This window comes from Salvia splendens, chromosome 11 (genome assembly GCF_004379255.2).
Source record: "Salvia splendens isolate huo1 chromosome 11, SspV2, whole genome shotgun sequence".
Taxonomy (NCBI): Eukaryota; Viridiplantae; Streptophyta; class Magnoliopsida; order Lamiales; family Lamiaceae; genus Salvia; species Salvia splendens.
The window spans coordinates 23,498,894-23,521,986 of record NC_056042.1 but is presented as its reverse complement, the minus strand read 5'-3'; the positions used below and the strand labels follow the sequence as shown (position 1 = coordinate 23,521,986).

The 23,093-nt window shown below is 41.0% G+C and overlaps 2 protein-coding genes across 2 annotated transcripts; one reads left to right on the top strand and one right to left on the bottom strand.

Annotated features, from left to right (window-relative positions):
- Positions 1-6,183: 6,183 nt before the first annotated feature.
- On the top strand, positions 6,184-8,054 carry LOC121754211 (1-aminocyclopropane-1-carboxylate oxidase 5-like). The gene is made up of 3 exons (XM_042149577.1): positions 6,184-6,316; positions 6,494-6,726; positions 7,279-8,054. Exons 1-3 carry the CDS (start codon positions 6,215-6,217, stop codon positions 7,871-7,873), a joined length of 930 nt encoding a protein of 309 aa, XP_042005511.1. The 5' UTR covers positions 6,184-6,214; the 3' UTR covers positions 7,874-8,054.
- A 5,555-nt stretch (positions 8,055-13,609) lies between these two features.
- On the bottom strand, positions 13,610-14,774 carry LOC121754622. The gene is made up of 3 exons (XM_042149950.1): positions 14,719-14,774; positions 14,207-14,638; positions 13,610-14,125 (listed from the first exon to the last, which is right to left on the bottom strand). The coding sequence occupies exons 1-3, from the start codon at positions 14,734-14,736 to the stop codon at positions 13,610-13,612; spliced, it is 966 nt and encodes a 321-aa protein (XP_042005884.1). The 5' UTR covers positions 14,737-14,774.
- Positions 14,775-23,093: the final 8,319 nt, after the last annotated feature.

Below are 23,093 nucleotides of genomic sequence, written 5' to 3'. Positions count from 1 at the left end.
CAAATATAAAAGCATCAAGAAGGAAATCCTGAGAACAGAGCCACTTCCCTCAGCCGAAGCGGCGTACGCCATTCTCCGGAGAGAAGATGTTCGATCAAGTGTGCTCCAGACGGAGGACTCCGGGACACAAGGGATCGGAGCATGTCTGGCCGTGACCAATCAATGGCAGCATCGAAGCCATCCTCAACGAAGCGGCGGCGGAATTGGCGGTGGGTGGAATAAACGGACCGAAGAAGACAAATCGAGGCTTATATGCTCTCATTGTGGAAAGAAGAAGCACAGCCGTGAGACTTGCTTCGAGATTCACGGTTACCCGGAGTGGTGGCAGGAGAGGAAGACCAAACCACCGCCAACCCCGTCGAAAGGAAATGGCCGAGCAGCAGCGGCGATAGGCGGAGGAGAACCGGTCGCCGCCATCGGGAGCAACGTGGGAGCCGCTAACCACCGAGGCGGCAACCTGGAAACTGGAGGTGCAACAACCGGAGTCGCAACCTTCGCCAGAGGAGGAGACGGAGCAATTCCGTCGAGTGAAAATGAGGAGACGGCAGGTACATTAGGGTTTGAGGATGAGAAATTGCTCTCAAACCCTTCCTTTTTCAAACTCTCTAAAAAGGACCCCCCATATCCCGACAAATTGCATAATAGACCCCGAAAGTTGCAAACCAACCCTAAAGAGCCCAGAAATTGCAGAATAGCCACCCCACTTCAGAAATTCCCGAAAAAACCCCCGATAGTTGCTGAAAATTCCGAAACAGCCCCTATACTCTGTAAAAATCAGTTCCAGATACTTGACAATTTACCTGTATCTTATGCCTTGAATGTTTCCTCTGAAAAAAAAATGATAAGTGGATTTTTTACTGCGGAGCCACTGACACTATTACCTATGATATCTCTGATATATCTAATATGCATAGGGCACCAAAAAGTCATATCCAAACGGCCAGTGGCGAGTTTACACCTGTTGAAGGAGCAGGAACAGTCACAGTTTCATCCGCCTTGACGTTATCTAATTGTTTATATGTTCTGTCAATGTCGCATAAACTGTTGTCAATCAGTCATGTAACAAGAATTAAATTGTACTTTACTGATGCAACCGACCTTCTGTCTGTTACAGGATATCAGGACAGGGGAAATTATTGGACGTGGCACTGAACGGGACGGGCTGTATTACGTGGATGAAATCACACAATGAGGAACTGCTTTACTAACTCACGGGACTACTGATAGAGAGGCCTGGCTCTGGCATCGATGCTTGGGACATCCTTCTACGGGTTATTTAAAAATCCTCTTTCTTAAATTTAGTCAAGATATGTATTGTGAAACCTGTGCATTGGCCATGAGCCATAGACATCCATATATATCAAATAATACCCGTGTTGATTCCCTATTTGCACTAGTTCATTCTGATGTGTGGGGCCCCTCTCCGACTGTGGGCGGTCAATGATTCAAATACTTTCTCCTCTTTATAGATGATTGCACTCGTATGACCTGGGTCTATTTTATGAAACAAAAGAATGAGGTTTTTGAACATTTTAGTCACTTTCATGCACTAGTTCAAACCCAATTTCAGAAAAACATAAAAGTCCTTCGTTCCGACAATGGGGGGGAATTTGTCAACTCAAAGATGAAAACCTTTTGTCACAAAAATGGTCTTGTCCACCAAACCACATGCCCGTACACCCCAGAACAAAATGGTGTATCAGAAAGAAAGAACCGCACCCTCTTAGAAATGGCTCGAGCCATGCTCATTGAGTCTAAAACCCCCAGACATTTTTGGCCCGAAGCTGTCGCCGCATCTGTCTATCTATCAAACCGCTTACCCTCCAGGACCCTTAACCTCCAAACACCACTAGAGGTCCTCTCGACTCTAGCCCACATACCGTTACCTTTGACCTTACAGCCTCGAGTATTCGGATGCTCGGTTTTTGTGCACATCCCCAAACATGAGCGAAATAAGCTCTCTCCATGTGCTATTAAATCCGTCTTCGTGGGTTATGGGAACTCACAAAAGGGATTAGGTGCTTCGATCCTAAAACTAATCGCTTGTTCACTACCATGAATTGCGACTTCCTTGAAACTGACTACTTCTTTAGCCAGCTTAGTGGTCAGGGGGTGAGCCATAGTGATCCACTAAGCCAGTCACCAACCTATGAAATCCCAACAAGCCTTTCAGAACAACGCCCGGCAGGAGATGAAGAAGAAATACAGCCCGCACCGAATAGTGGCCCTATCCAAGAACATCCCCTACTGGTATCTCCTGTAAGTGCCTCTGAAACTCCTCCTAGTATTGATGACTCGACTATACTTGGTGAAACTGACCCAGAGACAGATAATGGGCCCGGAGCAGACTCGCATTGTGATCAGAAAATTTGTGATTTATTGGAAGAACAGATTAGTGAAGAACTTGGAGGATACAAACTTCTACCAAGAGCCAATAGAGGAGTTCCGCCAAAACGATATAGCCCCGAATTCGTCGGCAAGAAAGCCAAATACTCAGTCGTAAACCTGGCAAGGGGACATCTCTCAGAAATGGCACACGCATTCGAGGCCGCCCTATATGAAGAAGAGGAGATTCCATGTACTGTGGAAGAAGCATGGAGACACAAACACTGGCGAGAGGCAATGATGAAAGAGATGGGAGCCTTGGAGAGAAACGGTACATGGGAGAAATGCAAAATCCCAGACGGAAAGAAGGCAGTTGGATGCAAGTGGGTATTCACTATCAAACGAAGACCAGACGGCTCTATAGAGAGGTACAAAGCACGATTAGTCGCCAAGGGCTACACACAGACTTACGGAGTTGACTACGATGAGACTTTCTCACCCGTAGCAAAAATGAATACCATTCGAGTGCTACTCTCAGTTGCTACCAACAGGAACTGGCCACTTCACCAATTCGATGTAACAAATGCATTTCTACATGGGGAACTGAAAAGAGAAGTGTACATGGAAGCACCCCCGGGATTCTCAGAAGGATTTGCAAAAGGGGAAGGATGTCGCCTAAAGAAAACACTCTATGGGCTCAAACAGTCTCCGAGGGTTTGGTTTGGAAGATTCAAAGAAGCCATGACCAAGTACGGATTTCGGCAGAGCAACTCTGATCATACTTTGTTCCTGAAAAAGCGAGATGACAAAATCACATGCCTGATTATCTATGTAGATGATATGATCATCACGGGAGATGATACAGAAGAGATAGAGAGGCTAAAGGGGAGCTTATTCCAAGAATTCGAAATGAAAGACTTGGGAAACCTTAAGTACTTCTTGGGGATAGAAGTACTGCGGTCTGCAGGCGGAATCTTCTTGCGACAGAAGAAATACATCCTGGACATTCTAGCGGAGACAGGCTTGATTGATTGCAAACCAGCCGATACACCAATTTTAGTGAACCACGGGCTACAGATCTCTAATGAAGCTGAATTAGCAGACCAAAGAAAGTACCAGCGCCTAGTTGGAAAGCTCATTTATCTCTCTCACACTAGACCAGACATTGCCTATGCAGTAGGAGTAGTAAGTCAATTCATGCACCGACCGCAAAAAGATCACTATGATGCTGCGTTAAGGATCGTGCGGTACCTCAAAGGAACAGTTGGACATGGAATAATGTTTAGAAAGAATGAACACCGAGGAATTTATGGGTTTACCGATGCTGATTGGGCAAGTAATCCAATTGATCGAAAGTCAACCGCAGGGTACTTCACATTTGTAGAAGGAAATCTGGTAACATGGAGGAGCAAGAAACAAAAGGTGGTGGCATTATCGAGCGCAGAAGCTGAGTTCCGAGGAATAAGAAGTGGATTGATGGAGATCTTATGGCTTAGGAGGTTGATGGACGAGATTGGACTCACACAAGACAAGAGTCAACTATACTGCGACAACAAGGCAGCAATCTGCATATCCGAGAATCCAGTACAGCACGATAGAACAAAACACGTTGAAGTCGACAGACACTTCATCAAAGAAAAATTGGAAAGTGGAGTTGTGGAACTACCGTTTGTCCGGTCTGAAGAACAATTAACCGACATCCTCACTAAAGCCGTCAATTCAAGAAGCCTCATGAACATACTTGGCAAGTTGAGCTTTGGAGATCCCACCACTCAACTTGAGGGGGAGTGTTGAGAAAGGAAAGTTGACAATTGGAGAATATTCCAAGCAATCAAGGAAAATATTCCAATCAATTATACTACAATAATAGAATAGGGAAATTGATCTCTGATTGATACTTTACCATAGTTACAAATGTATCAACCCTATATAATGGGGCAGTCTCCACTGTAATAAAAACAATAAAAAAGAATTATCAATTAAATTACTCCCCTATTCTTCAATTATGTCGATTATCCCATTCAAGACAATATACACTTTTATTGTATTTATTGATGTCGGTATATACACGGTATGTCGTAAATTACGATATATGTTGTAATTTATTGTGCATACCGAAAGTTCGATATCCTGCTGTACATGAAAAGTCATACCGTTATCGTACCAAAACCTATCGATAAGGTATCATACCGTATTGCAAATCAAGGTATACTGAAAATTTTAGTACTATATTCGGTACTTTTCCGATACAATAATTCTAGTATATCGATATTTCGGTATTTTTTTCCCCACTCAGATAAAACTAACAACAACGGAGAAAAAAACTAGATAATTAGCTTCAAAAAATCAGAATTGTTTCAGCTGCATTCTAACACAAAACACCAGAGGCGAATTTACTTTAAATCAAAGAAATTAGTCTAATTACAACAAGGTCCTCTATAGGTTGTGATGTATAGTTTTCTAATGATTGTGATTCATTTATACATTAATGCTAATGTTGTTAATCGAACCGTCAAGATTAGCTGTGACAGCTATAGATGTGTCCAATATTCTAACAATGAGTATCCAAATCAGAACCCCATGACTCATACCACAGAGCTTCTTTAATTAACAGAACAAGTAACAAAATTTGACGATTACATATTTATATTACAAATGTACATTGAATTTCGTTCTCCGATTTTACACTTGCTTAGTGAAATGGACTTCTATTTCTTTACCCACAAATTATGCCTACAAATAAGAAAGTACATCAATTATTTATCTCATAAGCATGTGTTACAAAGTCAAAAAGAGAGAAATTAATTTATTAAAAAGTTAGTTCAGAGTCAACTCTATTAACTGTGTTATGGAGCACATATTTGAATATTAAGTCATACGAATTCAGATCGGTTAATTTCGTTTAGATGGCATTTCTGTAATTATAAATATCTACTTCTTTTCAGATGTATATAGTATAGTATTTATTTTCTTGTTGTAATTTTTTGAATTATGTGTTAATTTTGGAATTTATATAAAATTGGAGCTAGAATGTGATATAATATCCGCTTTTGTATTGTTTTTCTCGATAAAAGTAATAAAAGTAAATTCACGAGGATTAGTCATGCCACTTCTAGATCTAGATAACATTATATTTCATATGATTGCATGCAATGTACTATTTCTATATATTTCGAGGAATATTATCATAAAAATATAAATAAATGATCCAACACTTGTGCATGTGGTGGTGACAGACTGTTCTTTGTTCAAAACCATGGACATATCATTATAAATTAAGAAGTTACCAATGGTGAAAATTATTGATTAAACGTTTAAACATTTACATGCAACAGAAAGAAAAAGAAATGATGTAACGGTTGTGATATTAATTATAATCGACAGTTAGAAACATGACAGTTGTAACATGAAAAACAATCAAAACAATTACTCCATGGGGAACATGAATCAGCACCATAATAATACAATTAATTAAGAGCAATCCCGCCACATGGCAAACTCGCACCCACTTCTAGTTTTTTCTATCTTCAATTCCAATTTTGAACAATTTTATTTAATTTTGTAATATCAATTAGGGTATATGATTATTTTCACCATTTAATTTCACTTTATCCATAGTTATGGTAAATGAAAAACTGAATTAAAAAATGTGGTATGATCAGACGCTTTGACCTTGTGAGCTAGCTATCATTAATTGACATTCTGTCACCGTCCATTCCGTTTGTTCAACGGCTGCTAATCATTTTATACATATATATACACACACTAATTACGTGTATGTGTGTGAAGTTGACATGAGGTATATAAATAGGCCTCAAGGTTTACTTCTTTAAGCACACATTAACTGGTTGAGTAAGAGAGAGAGATAGCAGTTGAAATCACAAGTCCGATGGCGATTCCTGTGATCGATTTCTCAAAGCTCAACGGAGAAGAAAGGGCGAAAACTTTGAGTGAGATTGGTACTTGCTGTGAGGAGTGGGGATTCTTTCAGGTACTTTTAAGACTTGCAGTCTGCTTTATATTATTCTCTCTCTTACTTTACTTTCTCTCCACTTAAACTATTTATTATCATTTTTTCAAAACACACGTGAAAAAGAAATGGGTTATCTTAACTGGGACGAAAGGAGTATATATGTTTTTGATGGTTATTGTTGTTTGTTTTTGACAGTTGATAAACCATGGAATATCGGAGGAGCTTCTGGAGCGGGTGAAGAAGGTGGCATCGGAATGCTACCGGGTGGAAAGAGAGCCCGGTTTCAAGGACTCGAAAGCGGTCCAACTGTTGAATGAGTTGATGGAGAAGAAGAGTGATGGAAGAGTTGAGGAAGCAGATTGGGAGGAGGTTTTCCTCCTCTCTGATCACAATTCTGATGATTGGCCTTCAAAGACCCCTCAATTCAAGTAAGCATCATTTATTTCTTATTGTTATTTTGTCGAAACTGTCCAAAATTGGATGATTATAAGTAGGGGCTGAAATTATAGAAATAATCCAAGATAAATTTGATTAAGTACAAAATTAGTTCAAAAAAAGAAGAAACAGTCTTACATAAACATAGTTTTAAGTTAGATTACTAATTTTAGAATATATTAGTATGATTTTTTTTATATAATATGTTATTTTATATATATATTTATATGAAATTTGGCTCAATGAAGTTCCTCCCAATATTTTTTTTGTGTCCACCCATACATACAAACATTATAACAATAATGGGTAGTTAATCATATGGTGTTAGTATATAGCATTATGAATGAACTGTGTATTACATGGGCATGTATATTAAAATTAATGAAATACAAGATTTTGAGTCAGTCAATGCATGTTGGGACATGACAACTAGAATAATAATAAAAAATATTAAACCTTGCCTCCTATTACCAATGTAGAAAGAAAACAAAACATAACAAAACACACTAACTAACCATGCATGTATGTCTTCACTCTCAACCCAGGGAGACAATGAAGGAATACAGAGATGAGCTAAAGAAGCTTGCAATCAAAGTGATGGAAGTCATGGATGAGAATCTAGGGCTAGAAAGGGGCTACATCAACCGGGCCTTCAACGCCGGGGAAGACTCCACAGACGCAGCCTTCTTCGGCACCAAGGTGAGCCACTACCCCCCTTGCCCCCACCCGGACAAGGTCCAGGGCCTCCGGGCCCACACGGACGCCGGGGGGGTCATCCTCCTCTTCCAGGACGACGAGGTTGGTGGCCTCCAGATCCTGAAAGACGGAGCGTGGGTGGACGTTCAGCCTCTCAAGAATGCCATTGTCATAAACACTGGGGACCAGATTGAGGTGCTGAGCAATGGGAGGTACAAGAGCGTGTGGCACCGCGTCCTCGTCCACACCCATGGCAACCGGAGGTCGATTGCCTCATTCTACAACCCCTCCTACAAGGCCACCATCCAGCCGGCGCCCGGGCTGGGCCAGGAGTTGTCAGAGGCTAAGTATCCTAAGTTTCAGTTTGGGGATTACATGTCAGTTTATGTGGAACAGAAGTTTCTGCCTAAGGAGCCAAGATTTGATGCTGTGAGAGCAGTTTAGGAGATGGGATCAATTGGATGGGGAGTTTAATTTATTGATGTTTTGCTTCTTTTTTTCAGTTGCTTTTGTAATTTTATTCTAGATAGGTGTGGTAATTGTGTGAGATTTGAGTCCCTAAAGCAAAGCCTCTGTTGGGAGCTATCATTCTGCTTGTGAAGAAGATTGCTAATTAAAACGTGAATCCAATCATGTGTTGTTACAAAATCTTGTCATCATTTCACACTTAAGACTTAAGAGTCATGTTAATTATATATACTCCCTCTGTCCGTCATTAAATGTCTCATTTCACTTTTACTCTATTTGGTAAGTGGACCCTACATTCCACTCACATTTTATTATAAAACTAATATATCAAAGTAGGACCCACATTCCACTAATTTTTCTACTCAATTTCCTACATAAAGTCTAACAATTTCTTAAAACTTGTTCCGATCAAATATGTGACATTTAATCACGGACGGAGGGACTAATTCCAATTAGTATCCATATACACACACAAGGACTAAATGAGGACTACTGCATGAGATACACCACACGGCATGATAAATGCATAGTTATTATTAAGATAGATAATTTATCCATATTCAAGTTGGAATGTCAGTGATAACTACATAAATAACCTACGATGTCAACATGAAGATATTTGTATGTCAACAAAATGCAATTGACAGTCTAGAGTCTTTGCCCTAGCAGCAAGGAGCTTAGACATTAATGTATGAGATGCCGAGTTTGAGTTATTTTGACATCAGTTATAATTTCCTCATTTCTATAGTATAGGAATTTATTTGTAATTTCCTCCTTCGTATAGGAGTTAAATTTTTGAAAAAAAAAACAAAATGTAGTTGACATACAAATATTTTCGTGTTGACATCGACAATGTATTTTGTTGAGATAGTTATCGACCGAAGATATCCCCGTATTGTTTATATAATTATTCCAACTTTAAATAGCAACATGGGCTTTGAACATCAAGAGCCTGACAAAAATTTAATATTATAATTTAATTCGAATATGAAACATAAACCACGGGCGTAATACTTATACAGTGGCTCTACTAATGTATTTCTTGATTTTATTAAATGGTTTTATTTAAAATTGATGTTGTTTAGATCCACCTACAGATTAGATTGGATGAAGAGGAAGGGACTGGGGTTTATTGAAGCGGTCCTGCCCAGTCCAATTGATATCCGCGAAAGGGTAAATATGTAAGAGAAAATCGCGTTTATAGGCGACTTGGCCTTTAAAATAACGCAAATGTACCCATTTTGTTAACAATTCCATTTATGGGAAAAACGCCGATGAAATTGGCGTGTTTATAAGTAAAAACGCCAGTGAAATTGGCGTGTCTATACGCAAACACGCCAACATAGTTGGCGTGTTACATAGGGACCGTATCTTGCTCGTATTTTTACCAAACTACTTAAATTTGAACACGCCAATCTTGATGGCGTCTTTACGATATAAAACGCCAAGGTCATTGGCGTGTTTAACGTAAAAAACGCCAATCTGATTGGCGTTTTTGGGTTGAACTATATTTCTCAGATCTCCCCCAAAATCGCAGACCCTAATCACATTTCCTCCCTCCCCAAAACGCGAAAAACCTTCCCAAAGCTGAAAAACGCGAAAACGCTTGCCTTGGTCGGGTCAACCCGGTGGTGGATTGAAGCGTGTAGATTTCTATTTTGGCTCATTTCTTCCAAATATTAGTACTCGCAATCGGTTAGTATAGCTAATTTTTAACTCATTCTTCCAAACATTAGTCTACCAATATTTGATGGATTATTATGATAGTATATATTGTAGTGTAATTTATATAATTATTTGATAGATTGTTATAGTATTATAAATTGTATTGTAATTAATAGAAATATTTTGACCAATTGTTATGGTATTATATGTTGTAGTATATCTAATTTTTTACCCATATTTGATAGGTTGTTATGATAGTATATATTTTAGTGTACTGTAAAGAAATATTTTTGACCAATATTTGTGTTTGACATTAATGTAGATAGTATGACGTGGTGTGTCCATTTATATTGGGGTGGAAATATAATTCCCGGAACAGTTATTTCATATGATCCTCCTTTTGCAAAAGGATTGATTATGTTGGATGAAAGTATTTCCTACGAAAAGCTTGTGGAAACAATTTGTGAAAGAATGGGGATAAACATATTTGAAAACAAACTTCAAATAGTATGGAAACGTCATATATTCTATGGATCTTCAATCACGTATATAGGTATTTTACTAGAAGAAGTATACATGCACTAATGTTTAGTGAGAGTATGACTACAGGAGATCAAATTGAATTGTATGTTGAGTATTCGTCAATTACTCAACAACATAGTCATCATCTCATGAGTAATGATGTTGGTACGTCTACAAGAGGCCGAGAACCATATGTCGCTGCAACACAAGATTTTGATGTTGGTACGTCAACGAGAGGCCAAGAACCATGCTTCGATACAACACAAGATTTTGATATTGGTGGCGTGCATTTAGGGGACAGTGACAACTGTGATGTGGTTGAGGACATAATTGGTCCTGATAAAGCCGACTTTCTTGATCCACAATCACCTTATGATTCTGAAGATGTCGATCCGGATAGTACAGATTCAGATGGTGCTTCGTCGGATGAGGACCAATTTGTTGCTCCAAGAACATCCATTCCGGTTGGAGAAACATCAATTGGAGGAAGAGCAGTACGAGAAAGAGTAGTTCCACAGTTCCCACAGCCTGGTATGAACTATTTTCGCACCTTACCAGGTCCATATGATAGTTTTGATCCAAAAAACTTTGAGTCTGATGATCTCAATGTGCATTATTGGAGTGAAAAAGATCCGAGCAATGTCGGTTTGCATACTAAATTTAAAACCAAATTGGAATTGAAGTCAGCTGTGACTTTTTGGCATTTGGAAAAAATCCGACAATATACGGTTGTTGAAAGTAAAGGAAAGAGATGGCATGCAGTTTGTAAGTGGCCACAAGGAAATCCGAAAGATAAGTCCTTACCGCCATGTTTGTGGGAGTGCCGAGCAACATTGAGGAAGCATGATGAACACTGGTAAATTAGAGTGTTTAGCACTGCTCATACTTGCATGGGGGATCGTAATTATAATGGGCACGCTAATCTTTCGTCGGGTATGATAGCGTTGAGTGTTCGACATCAGATAGAAAACGATCCTTGCTACAAGGTAAAAGCAATTGTGGCGGATATTGAAAATAGATATCATGTGAAAGTTAGTTACAAGAAAGCATGGTATGCTCGGAGGACAGCTATTGAGCTTGTGTATGGTTCGTGGGAGTGGAATTTCAAAGTTTTACCATGTTATTTGAATGAGTTGCAAAGACAAAATCCTGGCACAATTGTCGAATGGTTACATGATGAAAGATTAAGCAACGGTATGAACAAGGTTTTCAAGTACGTATTTTGGGCTTTTGGTCCAGCTGTGGAGGCTTTTCAACTATGCAAACCAGTTTTAACCGTTGATGGAACTCATCTACGTGGACGATATCGAGGTAAAATTCTTATTGCCGTTGGATTTGATGCTAATAAGAAATGTTTGCCTATTGCATATGCCATTGTTGAGGAAACCATACAAAGTTGGAATTGGTTTATGGAACGCATTAGACTTCACGTAGCCAAGCATGAAATATGTGTAATATCTGATAGGCATGTGGGAATCATAGATGCAATGAATTCTCCCATATGGAAAGAAGAACCAATGTGGGGCATCACAGATTTTGCTTGGTACATGTTAGAAAAAATGTTTTGCAGAATCACAAAGGCATCATGGTAAAAAGACTTGTTTGGAAAATTGGTATTGCTACAAAGAAACGCAAGTTTAAGATCAGACGTCGTTTACTTCGAACCATCAACAACGAGGCTGCGCAATACCTTGATGCCGTGGAGTTAGAAAAATGGAGTTTGGCGTATGACAAACACAAAAGATGGGGTGAGATGACCACTAATATGGTGGAATCTTACAACAATGTGTTGAGAGGCGCTAGACAACTCCCAATTAAAGCTTGCATTGATCTGATATTTTGGAGGACAATAGAATGGTTTAATGAGCGGTCAATTGCATCAACACAGTGTGCCACACCACTTACCCCGTGGGCCCATGAAAAGGTGTGCAAAAATGATGTAAAAGGTCAATTACATAATGTGAGAGTCCCAAACACAATTGCAGGGCTTTACGTGGTTCGAACAAAGCGTCGAATTGGTGGAAAGGGCGGTAATAAATGGAAGGTAAAGTACTTGGAGTCGAACTGCAAATGTCAAAAGTGGCAGATGTGGAGACTTCCATGTTCACATGCAGCGGCAGTTGCGCGGTTTAGAAACGAGCCCATGCTGTCGCTTGTTGATAACGTATACCGCACAAGTGTTTGGGTACACCAGTATTCTACGGTGTTCAATCCAATCAGACACCAAGATTATTGGGCTGTGCCTGAATGGACTTTGCAATGTTCACGAGCCCAGTTAATGCCTAAAAGTCGAGGTCGATATCATACTACTAGGATTCCTAATCAGATGGATGTCCGTGAAGCTGACCAGCCACGCGCCCGACGCCGATGTAAACATTGCCGTCAACCAGGGCACGACAGACGCAACTGCCCGAATGCTTCTTCAAGGATGGATACTCAGTTGGTAGATGATGCTGCTGACGATTTTATGCCTCCACCTCCATCAAGATCTGCAGTTCGAGGTCGTCATTCTATCAGCCACACTGATGATGCCGATCACGATTTTATGCCTCCACCTCCACCAAGATCTGCAGTTCGAGGTCGGCATTCTGTCAGCCACACTGGTGGTACAGGCGACGACATTGGGCTCAGTGATATCCCACATTCTCCACCTAGGTCTTCTGTGCGAGACGATTATTTCGGGGTTGATTTAGAGAATGTCGTTGTGCAAGATACTCCTCCGTCTAGACTCTCCACCGCCAGAATCGGGAAGGGTATCCGTAGCTTCTTTACCCGGAGAAGGCGAGACAATTGAATGTGTAACAACTATTTAGTTGAATTGAACATTGTTCTGTTTATTCTTTATAATTGTGGCTATTTATTGAATTGAGCATTGTAACGTGTTACTCGTCAAAATTTTCCGAAACCAAATTTTTCCCAAGGTAAAAAGCCATCTCTGTTGGCGTTTTCCACTAAAAACGCCAACTACAGTGGCGTGTTATTTCAGAATGTCCGCTCATACGTAGGAAAAATGGCCAAAATTTTGAGCAAGGTAAAAACGCCATCGACAGTGGCATTTTCCACTTAAAACGCCAATAATATTGGCGTCTTTTTAAACACGCCAACGACAGTGGCGTGTTTATGCAGAATGTCCGCTTCAACTAAGGAAAAATTGGCAAAATTTTTCCCAAGGTAAAAACGCCATCTTCGTTGGCGTTTTCCACTAAAAACGCCAATATTATTGGCGTCTTTTAAAACACGCCACTGTCAGTGGCGTATTTATGCAGAATGGGCACGACGTTGGAAAATTTGGCAAAATTTTTAGCAAGGTAAAAACGCCAATAATATTGGCGTTTTATACAAAATCTTAGTACAACTAAAAGGCCAACTGGGAATGGCGTGTTTGTTCCTATCGTCGACAAATAAGTAATATAAAGAGTTCAAAATATAAATATGAATACGTGTAAAAAGAGGATCAAATCGTCTAATATAACGAGTTCAAATCAATGAAAAACAACCAATATCAATACAAAGTATCAAATTAGTTTAATCATCTCTCCGTTTCCGCATAAACAAACCCCGTATCCCCTTCCCAATTTTGGATGTAGATCTGGGGATCCTTGAGGGAGGAGTATCTTGAACAACAGCGTTCTCTAGATCCACCCCAAAAATGTCATCTTGCACAGACGACCGCGGTGGAGAAGTGGGGACATCACTGAGGCCAATGTCGTCGCCGGTACCACCTGTGTGGCTGACAGAATGACGGCCTCGAACTGCAGATGTAGGTGGAGGTGGTTCCACAAAATCGTCATCGGAGCGGTGTACGGGCTGAGATGACGACTCTCCGCAGGCGGTTTTCTTTTTGGTTCGTCGTTTTGCCTTTTGCCTTACGGGTACGTCCACGTCCATTGCAGAGCGCTGCGAAGGACGGTAGTCCATCCGCTCAGCCTCTCCGGATATCCGCAGTCCTTCTTCAATCATCCTCGAAATGGTTCCCAAAGCCGGATGTTCTGTCGTATCTTGGCCACTTAGAAAGTGGCGCACGTTGTGAAGTGTCTCCACCTACAATTATCAAAGTTAAATACATATCATAATATGAATTTAAATAATTAACTAGGGTTTGGTTAAGTATGAATAATTTACCGCGAATCTATGAGAAGATGCCGTTTCGTGGAAGCCCTGTTCAGCATGCACGCCGGGTTTGGTTAAATACACAACAGTTATCTGCCGAAACCAATCCATATATTCTTCGGTTGCAACGGGCTCATCACTGTACTCCAGATCAGTCCACACCAAAAAGTGCCTGTTGTCCCACTCCTGTATATAATTGGCGTGCCAATCAACCCAATTTCGACCAGCTTTTCCTCGGCGATCCTGTTTCGCAAAATCAGTACCGTGGAACCGGGGGAGTTGCGGGATATACGGTTGGACAATCCCAAATTGGCGCAACACTCGGTGTGGCAGGTGTGGCTCAGCCAGATTCCAGCAAATAAGCGTTGTTATCGATATCCATACAGGACGACCGGCATCACAACTTTCCGGCAACTGCCGTTGGAGATAAGGCATCCAAATAAACTACATGTAACACAAATTTATTCAAATTAATTTAAAAAAAAAACAACAAACAAAAAATAATTTATAAGTATATGAAGTACCTGGTTGGCATGCATCATGGAGAACTGATCTCGGAAATTTTCAATACAATGTCCGGGTGCTTTTACATATGACGCCGGACCATTCCATCTACAAAATGTAAATTATGAGCGAATAACACGAAGACTGATGAACATAAAGCTTAAAAAATGAATTAGTGAACAACTTACGCGCTTGCACATGGTAGATAGTCTGTATGCACGGGATCTAGCATCCTCGGTCTAATATTTGGGATTCTCTCCCAAGCCCACAGCTGTAATAGAGTTAAGGCTCCCCCGACATCCGTCCTCTTAGCAACGGCAGCTTCACACAAATTGTGGTACAAGCAAGCAAGCGTCGCACCACCCCAACTATAGGTAGAACACCGTTCTATATCCATGAAAAATTGCAAGTAGAAGAACGGAATTTTATTTCCGGTGGCATTCGGGATCATCAGACCACCAAGTAATAGCAGACAGTAGATACGAGCCCGCTGAGCATATATGTTGTGTTCGTGCTCATCATTCAGCTCAATCCTCAATTGACGCGATAAGCTTGTCTGCTTAAAAGACATTTCCTTCAACTCGGATGCGTCCGGTATGAATCCTAGAAAATCCAAACACCTATCCTGCCAATATCCCGGTTGTGTCGGGGGGATGTAACCCGTCACAGCCTCTCCATCAACTTTCAGGCCCCATACAACCTCCACGTCTTCCAATGTTACAGTCGCTTCACCGACTGGGAAGTGAAACGTGTGAGTCTCTGGCCTCCAACGTTCAATCAAAGCGGTGATCAGATGGTGGTCAATTTCCTTTGGCTGACAACACCTCAATAAACCGCCGAACCCCATCTGGTCCACTAGTGCCAAAACACGGTGATGTATGGGAACATTCCAAATTATTCTTTCATATCGTCGGCAGCGTACGTATTCGGATGGAACTCCTGCCCATATGTTATTAGAGACGTGTTGTCTCTGAAGATACAGTACAGAAGGATCCGCATGACCACACGCAAGCCGACGAGCAGAAGTCGAAGATGATGCCATAATTTACCTACACAGCATTCAATAATTACATACAATTTAATCCAATTTCACAAAATGGAACACCAAAATCAAATAATTCACAATACACAAATTCACCTACACAACATTTCACACCCAAAATCATAACACAATTCATCTACACAAAATTGACAATTTCAATTACAAATTTGTCCAACCTAACAATTTCAATTTGTCCAATTTCAATTTGACAAACCTAACAATATAAACAAATTTAACAATTCAAACTAATCAACATACATCAACCAAAACCCACATAAACCAAAACAATTTGCCCATTTTTTAGCTATAACAACCCTAGGGTTTAGGTTTATAATCAATTTTATACACAAATTCACTTAAACCCAAACAATCCAACATAATAATCAACAATAATGTCATTCAACCGATCCAAAATGCATAATATTTCAACTCAATTCACAACCCATTACAATATTTCAACTAATATTGTAAAAGATAAGCATACTAACCGAAGAAAATATATGAATCTGGAGAAGAATAGCACCGATTGATGAATGGAGTTCGAAATGACGGAGAGGAGGGCGAATTCGCGGAGATTGGCGCTGCTCGGAGAAAAATCGTAAAGTGTGGTGTGCTGTGATGTTTTCGCGATTTGGGGGTGGAGGCTGCTATATCAGCCTGTTAAAACACGCCACTCAAATTGGCGTTTTTTGGTTAAACACGCCGATGTTATTGGCGTCTTTCCTTTTAAACACGCCGATGTCATTGACGTGTTTTATATACTACACGCCAACACCAATGGCGTGTTTTAACGTAATGATCATTGGAAAGAATACGCCCAAAATACGGCACAAGTATAAAACGCCAACTATGTTGGCGTGTTTGCGTATAGACACGCCAATGTCACTGGCGTTTTTACTTATAAACACGCCAATTTCATCGGCGTTTTTCCCATAAATGGAATTGTTATCAAAATGGGTACATTTGCGTTATTTTAAAGGCAAAGTGCCCTAGAAACCCGATTTCCTCAAATATGTAAAGTGAGAGAATTTATAAACAGCACAGAAGCATTGTACCCGTTTACCGTTCCATTTTAGGTCAGAAATGAATAAATGAGACAGCGGAGGGATGGGATTTTTTTGGAGGGTGGTTACCCGGCCCTCTCCGCCGCCGATGATTCAATAACCAACAACCGCCCTTTATTTCAGAAATAAAAGGAAAAAGTGGTATAAATAAAATAAGGAGTATGAAATGATCCAACGCCCTTTGTATATACGTATATGTATGTATAGAGAGAGGGAGAGAGATAGGGGTGGAAATCAAAAGAGGCTGTTGCTGTTGCTGTTGCTGTTGCTGTTGCTGTTGCTGTTGCCGTTGCTATTGTTGTTGTTGTTGTTGCTGGATAGACTAGTTGAGGCTGTGACGATGATTATGGTTTATCTGAGCTAATGGATCGGGCATTGAGAATCTCGGCCGTATCTTGGCTGGGCGGACCCACCCGGAAGGCGTTGTGGAAACGCAACCGGTGATTCGCAGCCATGGCGTGCTTGATTTTCTCTTTTGTTTTTTCTCCTCTTCTGCGTTTCTTTTTTTTTTTTAAGATAATTTTCTTCAAATATTTAATTTATAATTTCCAGATGATTTTTAAAAAAAATGGAAATTGACAAATAGTATACACACTCATCTGCCGAATTCTAAATTTGCACGTTCTAGAAAAGTAAGTTGAAAATTCGAAATATGGAAGAATTGATGAATGTTTCTGCAAAGATGGTCTGATTCACTATCGTGCTAGACGTCTAGCACGTAAACTCATCACACAATCCAATAACAATGGCTTCTTGAACGTAATATAATCACGCAGCCCAATAACAATGGCTTCTGGCTTGGTAGTACTATTTCTAGATATTTCATTTTTTTATGTTATTAGTAAAATAAAATAGCAATAATATAAATTAAAAATGGATAACATCGGAGTTTCGTTGAGATTTGTTGGAAAATCACCTAAATTCATTTTTTATTTTATTGAGAGAAATAAATAAGATGAGAGATGAGAAAAGAGATTGGAGTGAATAATGTGAAAAAAGGAAAGTTAAATGAAAATCTGTAGAGTTTTTGGTTGGAAGTGTTGCGATAGTGCCGATCAGCGCGCCCTATCCAAGGTCGGATGGCTAGGTGGGTTTATCGTCCAAACTCGTGGCATCAATAAACTCGCTAATTGCCTAGGGCGGATTTATGGGTGCCATTGAGAGTGCCCTTAAAATATAAATAGAGTATTTAATTAAACTGTGAATATTTTTTTGAGTTGCGCATTTTGAAACAATTGTGAAAGTTAAAACAATTGAAAAAGAGTGTTGAATTATTGTTTGAGGCATATGAATTGACTCGGGTACTTTCATTTCTAGTTTCTTTCCCTTTCTAAGGTTGTACCATAAGGAAGATGGATTGGACACCATTAAGACTTCCTTAGCAGCATTCATTGCTATCTTAGGGTTCGTTTGATTGCCATGATAGAAAATAGCAAGATAGTTATCTTAAGATAGCATTTTCGGGCCGAAAATGAGATAGTGTCTGATAGTATTTTTATGATGTTGTTTGATTGACAAGATAGTGTTTTATAGATAAGATGTAAAATGATAGAAATGTCCTTGTTAGTAAATATATTTGTATGTAAATGTGTATCTCTATTTTATGATTAAGTTAAGTAAATTGGTGTTAATGATGATGCTATCAACAAAATTATTAACGATAATCTATATTGTAACGATAATCAACAAATCATAATTAAAATGTCCCAAGAAAAGATGAACAAATTAAATTTTCCATTGAAAATTTGAAAAAAAGATTGATTTTGAAGAAATAACATTCTGACTTTTGAATTTATCAACTCTAATAGTTACGAGTTTTTAATTATTAAAAATGATAATAAAATTCTAAAAATAATTATATGCCTCTAATTAGTTGCATAATGATTTAATAGTAAAAAAATCAACTCCACCGTCGCCGTCAAGCTCTACCGCAGCAGCGGCAGCAGCCAGCGCGTGTACGCCGCCTTCAACCAGGAGCTCCAAATCCTGCTCCACATCCGCCACCCAAACATCGTGAAGCTCCTCGGCTACGCGGAAGATCAAGGCGCCCTGATAATGGAGTTCGTCCCCAACGGCACCTTGCACCACAAGCTCCATCACGCCTCCCACACTCCTCCACTCACGTGGAATCAACGCGCCGCCGTCTCGTTCCAGCTCGCCTCCGCCATCGCCCACCTTCACGATACCTGCGCCCCTCACATCGTCCACGCCGACGTTAAGCCTTCGAACGTACTTCTCGACGGCGATCTCAATTGCAAGCTCTGAGAAGCCCAACTCCAAAAATAAAATAAAAACATCACCAAAATCATTAAATAGAATGAGCTTTGAAGATTTGCAGAAGATAGAGAAAAGTGAGTAAAATTGGGGGTGAGAGAAGAGTTGCAGGAGAGAGAGAGAGTGAATAAAAGTGGGAGAGAAAGAGGGCAATATTGACTATCATAGGGGAACAGTACACTATCACTGCTTTTGTGTGGTATAGTGTATTCACACATTTGTGGATAGTCCATCGGGCCTAGGCGGGCTTTTAGCAAATTTTCGGGCTTAGAGATAGTAGTATCATGGCAACCAAACACCTGATATACCTCTGATAGGCGGCCCTATCAAGGCCTATCAGTCCAACCAAACGAGTCCTTAGAGGATTGATGTTATGTAAATATTTAACAAGAGAGTACTTTACCGTTCTAAATTACTCCATAGAGATATTTCTTTTTGGCATAAAGTTTAAGAATAATGTGTAAATGAATGGTGAATAGAATAAGAGAATAAATTAAGAGAAATGAAGAGATAATAAAGTAACACTGGAGATTTTTTTGATAAAAATATAAATCACTCAATTATATTGGAATTTTTCAAAATAGAAAAATGACTATTAACAAGAACGGATGGAGTATTATTTATGCTTATGTTGTAGTAATAGTAGTTTAATCCTATAAATTGATGAAGATACGGTGAAAGGCTTTGAGTATAATGTCCACTTGGAAGGAATCAGTAAAATTCTCACCGGACAATCGTAATAATATCATAATATATCTCAGTGCAATCCATTTTGAAGCGAGACTTTCTAGACTTCTTCTAGTTATTAGACCTCTTCTTCACCCTAGGAACTGACTCAGCTTCTGGGATAAATAACAAAATAAATATATTTCTATTTAAAATTGCAGTAATTAAAACAACATAAAAGTATGTTTTTCAGCATATACCTTAACGTGCACTATTCAAGAAGAGCCCCAAATTAAGCAATACGTCTTAGGGTGGATATGACGCGCTGAAGATGATCAAAAGTCTCGCTGTCAACTTCTACTCAACGAATAATGGAGATGCGTCCATCGACATGAATACGACGGGGGAGAAACTGGGCAACTATGCCTTGGTATACCGAAAAAACATATTTTCAACCCGAACAATTGCTTGTATAGCTGTAAATGTTGAACTCAATTTAACACGATATGAGAAATAACATTATCCTATTGTCCTTACTTATTCATTGAATACACTGGAGAATCTACACGTAAGTTTCAAATTCACACATTCATGTATTATGATTAATTGTTTTTGAAGTAATTCAAATAATCACAAAAATAAATTTCCACTCTAATTTATTTATTTTGCAAATTTTTTTGCTATGAAATCCCCCATCACTCCTAACTCAGAATAAAATTCTTTTGCTATGAAATCCCCCATCATTAATAAAATTACAACATAAAATAAAAGTACAACTTAAAATTCAAAAAAATAAAAAAACCATATAATTAAAATTCTAAAAAAATAAAAATTACATAATATAAAATACAATTTTATAGAAAATAAAAAAAACTAATCCGCCGGCGAATCATCCCCCGAAGGCGGTTGAGGTGCACTGAAGCCACCTGGAGGCGGAATACCAAGTTATCTTGCTATAAACTCAATTCCGGCAAGATAGACTTAGTATTGAGAAGGCGTCATGCGGGAAGTGTCTGCCATTGTGGCGGTCATGTACATGGACATTAGGGAGTTAGAGGGTGCCCCCGAGCCCGCCTGGCTTGATTCGGCTCGGACCCTCCTCCCTCTAGCCGCCTTCGCCGCATTTCTCCCTTGAGGCTGACGGCGCCCACTGGAGGATTCCCCGACATCGTCTGTCGTGCCCTCAACCTCCTACGAGGCAAACTCTTGTGCGGCGCTGCCCGAACCTCCCTCACTAGACTAGTATTGGCCACCCGTCGTGTGCTTCGTGCGCTTCGAGGTCGAGCCTGAGCTGGACCGGACACCGTTGGCCAACATTTTCTCGTCTTTGACGATCTCCCAAACATCGACATGTTTGAATTGTTTACCGGTGTCGCCGAAGTAGACTAGCAAAACCGACCTCAGAATGTCGGCTCCCGTGGCTCCACTTTGGTAATGAGCCGCTTCACTCTTGTAGATGGAGCAGAATTTTTTGACCTCTCTGTCGACTCGATCAAAATGAGCGCGGAGCATCTTAAATGTGCGGCGGCGGGACCCCTTCGGCTTAATCTCGTGGTAGGCCTCGGTGGCCTTTTCCCAGAAGCACTTCCGGGATTGTTGATTCCCGAAGATGGGATCGTACGAGACGCTGATCCAGGCGTTGTACACAGCCAGCGTTCCCTTGGGGCTGTACGGATGCCGGCCTAGATTCTCCTCCTCCTCCGTCTCCGCCTCCGCCCTGGAGCTTCCACCGCCTCGGCCTCCTTCCGGAGTGGGTTCATCTGAATAATCCTCCCGAATCTGGGATAATCCCCGTGAATACCTCGGGCCGGAGGGACATGCGTATGCATCCATATCAATAATGGGGTGGTTGGTACCCCCCAGCGTTGACGAACCGGAACCACCACCCAGGACATTGTCATGCCCCCCAGTCGCCGAACGCGTTGATGTCAAACCCGCTGGAGCCGCCACCGCTAGAGTTTCCGTCGTCGGACATTTTGTGATAAGAAGTTAGATGAAAATTGGAGAGGAAATGAAGATGATTTGAAAAGAATAGATGTGTATTTGTGTGTGGAATGAGTATGAATTAGGAGTATTTATAGAGTAAAAAAATAAAAATAAAAAAAGAAAAAATGGTAATAATAACGGTAATATTACCAATTTTCGATTTTTTATTAAATTCGAATTTTAAAAAAAGGATTTATTGCATCAGCGTGACGATGCCCACTCGCGGGCCGGCGAGTGGGCGTCACGCGTGGCGCCGGAGCGCGCCACATCGCGCTGGTGCGTGGCGAGACAGCTCGCCATCCGTCTCGATGGGACGGGACGCTCGGCGGGCTGGGGACGAGACGAGACGCTGCAACGCGTCTCGCCGCTGTCTCGTCCCGGCGTGACGGGTTACGAGCCACCCACGTGACGTGTTGAAGGTGGCCTTAGTGCTGCAGTCGTACGACAACGAATCAGAGCATCCACAATGGGGCGGACGATAGCGCGCCCGATACATCGGGCGCGCTATCGTCCGCGCCATCGTCCGCCCACTGTGGGCGACGCAGACGATGGCGTGGACGATGCAACGCGTTTTAGTTTTTTTTTAATTCGAAAATTTTGTTTATATAAATACCCCATCCTCATATTTCATTTGTAACTTTTCGATTCACTTTTCAACTCTCAAATTACGCAATAAAATGGATTCCGGTGGATACTCAAGTCCTGGTAGCCCGATATTTGGAGATGGCGCATGGTGGCCAGGTACACAACCTGGCGAATATCGATCGTTCGACGACAACACGCAGTACGACCCCGACTTCAGTACGGATTCGCACGGTCTCTCTGACATGGAGCTATCTCCAACTCGCCCTGCTGCCCCTTCCCGCCGCGCCGCCGCCCCTTCCGCCGCTGCCGCCCCCGCCAGAAAGAAGCAGACCAAGCACCGCGCGTACAAGTTGCCACCTCCGGCAACGAATGAAGAGTACGCCCCCGGCCGTACGAGAACTACCAGCCGGATGAAACCCACGTCTTGGCGAGGTGTTGGGTGGATATATCGGAGGACCCAATATTCGCGAACAACCAAAAGCACTTCGTGTACTGGGAGCGCATCGCTGAGCGCTACAATGAGGTGAAGCCGCTGAGCGCGTACAAGCGCCAAAGGGAGCAGCTCCGCAAGCACTGAGATCAGGTGAAGAAGCAAGTCAACCTGTTCGCGGCGGAGTACGAGAAGTGTTCGAGGGATCAGGGAAGCGACGAGAGCTTGAGTGACGTGCGAGATAAAGCGTTGTTGTTGTTCCAGTCCATGTACGGCGACTTCAAGCATTTCAGCATCTAGGCGCTCTTGAGGGACAAGCAGAAGTTTCTAGGCGGGATTCTACACACT

Bases quoted from the DNA above. Each gene is read 5' to 3' on its own strand.
- LOC121754622 (XM_042149950.1), bottom strand. The intron at 14,126-14,206 runs GTAAATTATTCA...TGATAATTGTAG, and splicing joins CATCTTCTCATAGATTCGCG to GTGGAGACACTTCACAACGT.
- LOC121754211 (XM_042149577.1), top strand. From the start codon at position 6,215: ATGGCGATTCCTGTGATCGATTTCTCAAAGCTCAACGGAGAAGAAAGG. The intron at 6,317-6,493 runs GTACTTTTAAGA...TGTTTTTGACAG, and splicing joins AGGAGTGGGGATTCTTTCAG to TTGATAAACCATGGAATATC. The intron at 6,727-7,278 runs GTAAGCATCATT...CTCTCAACCCAG, and splicing joins TCAAAGACCCCTCAATTCAA to GGAGACAATGAAGGAATACA.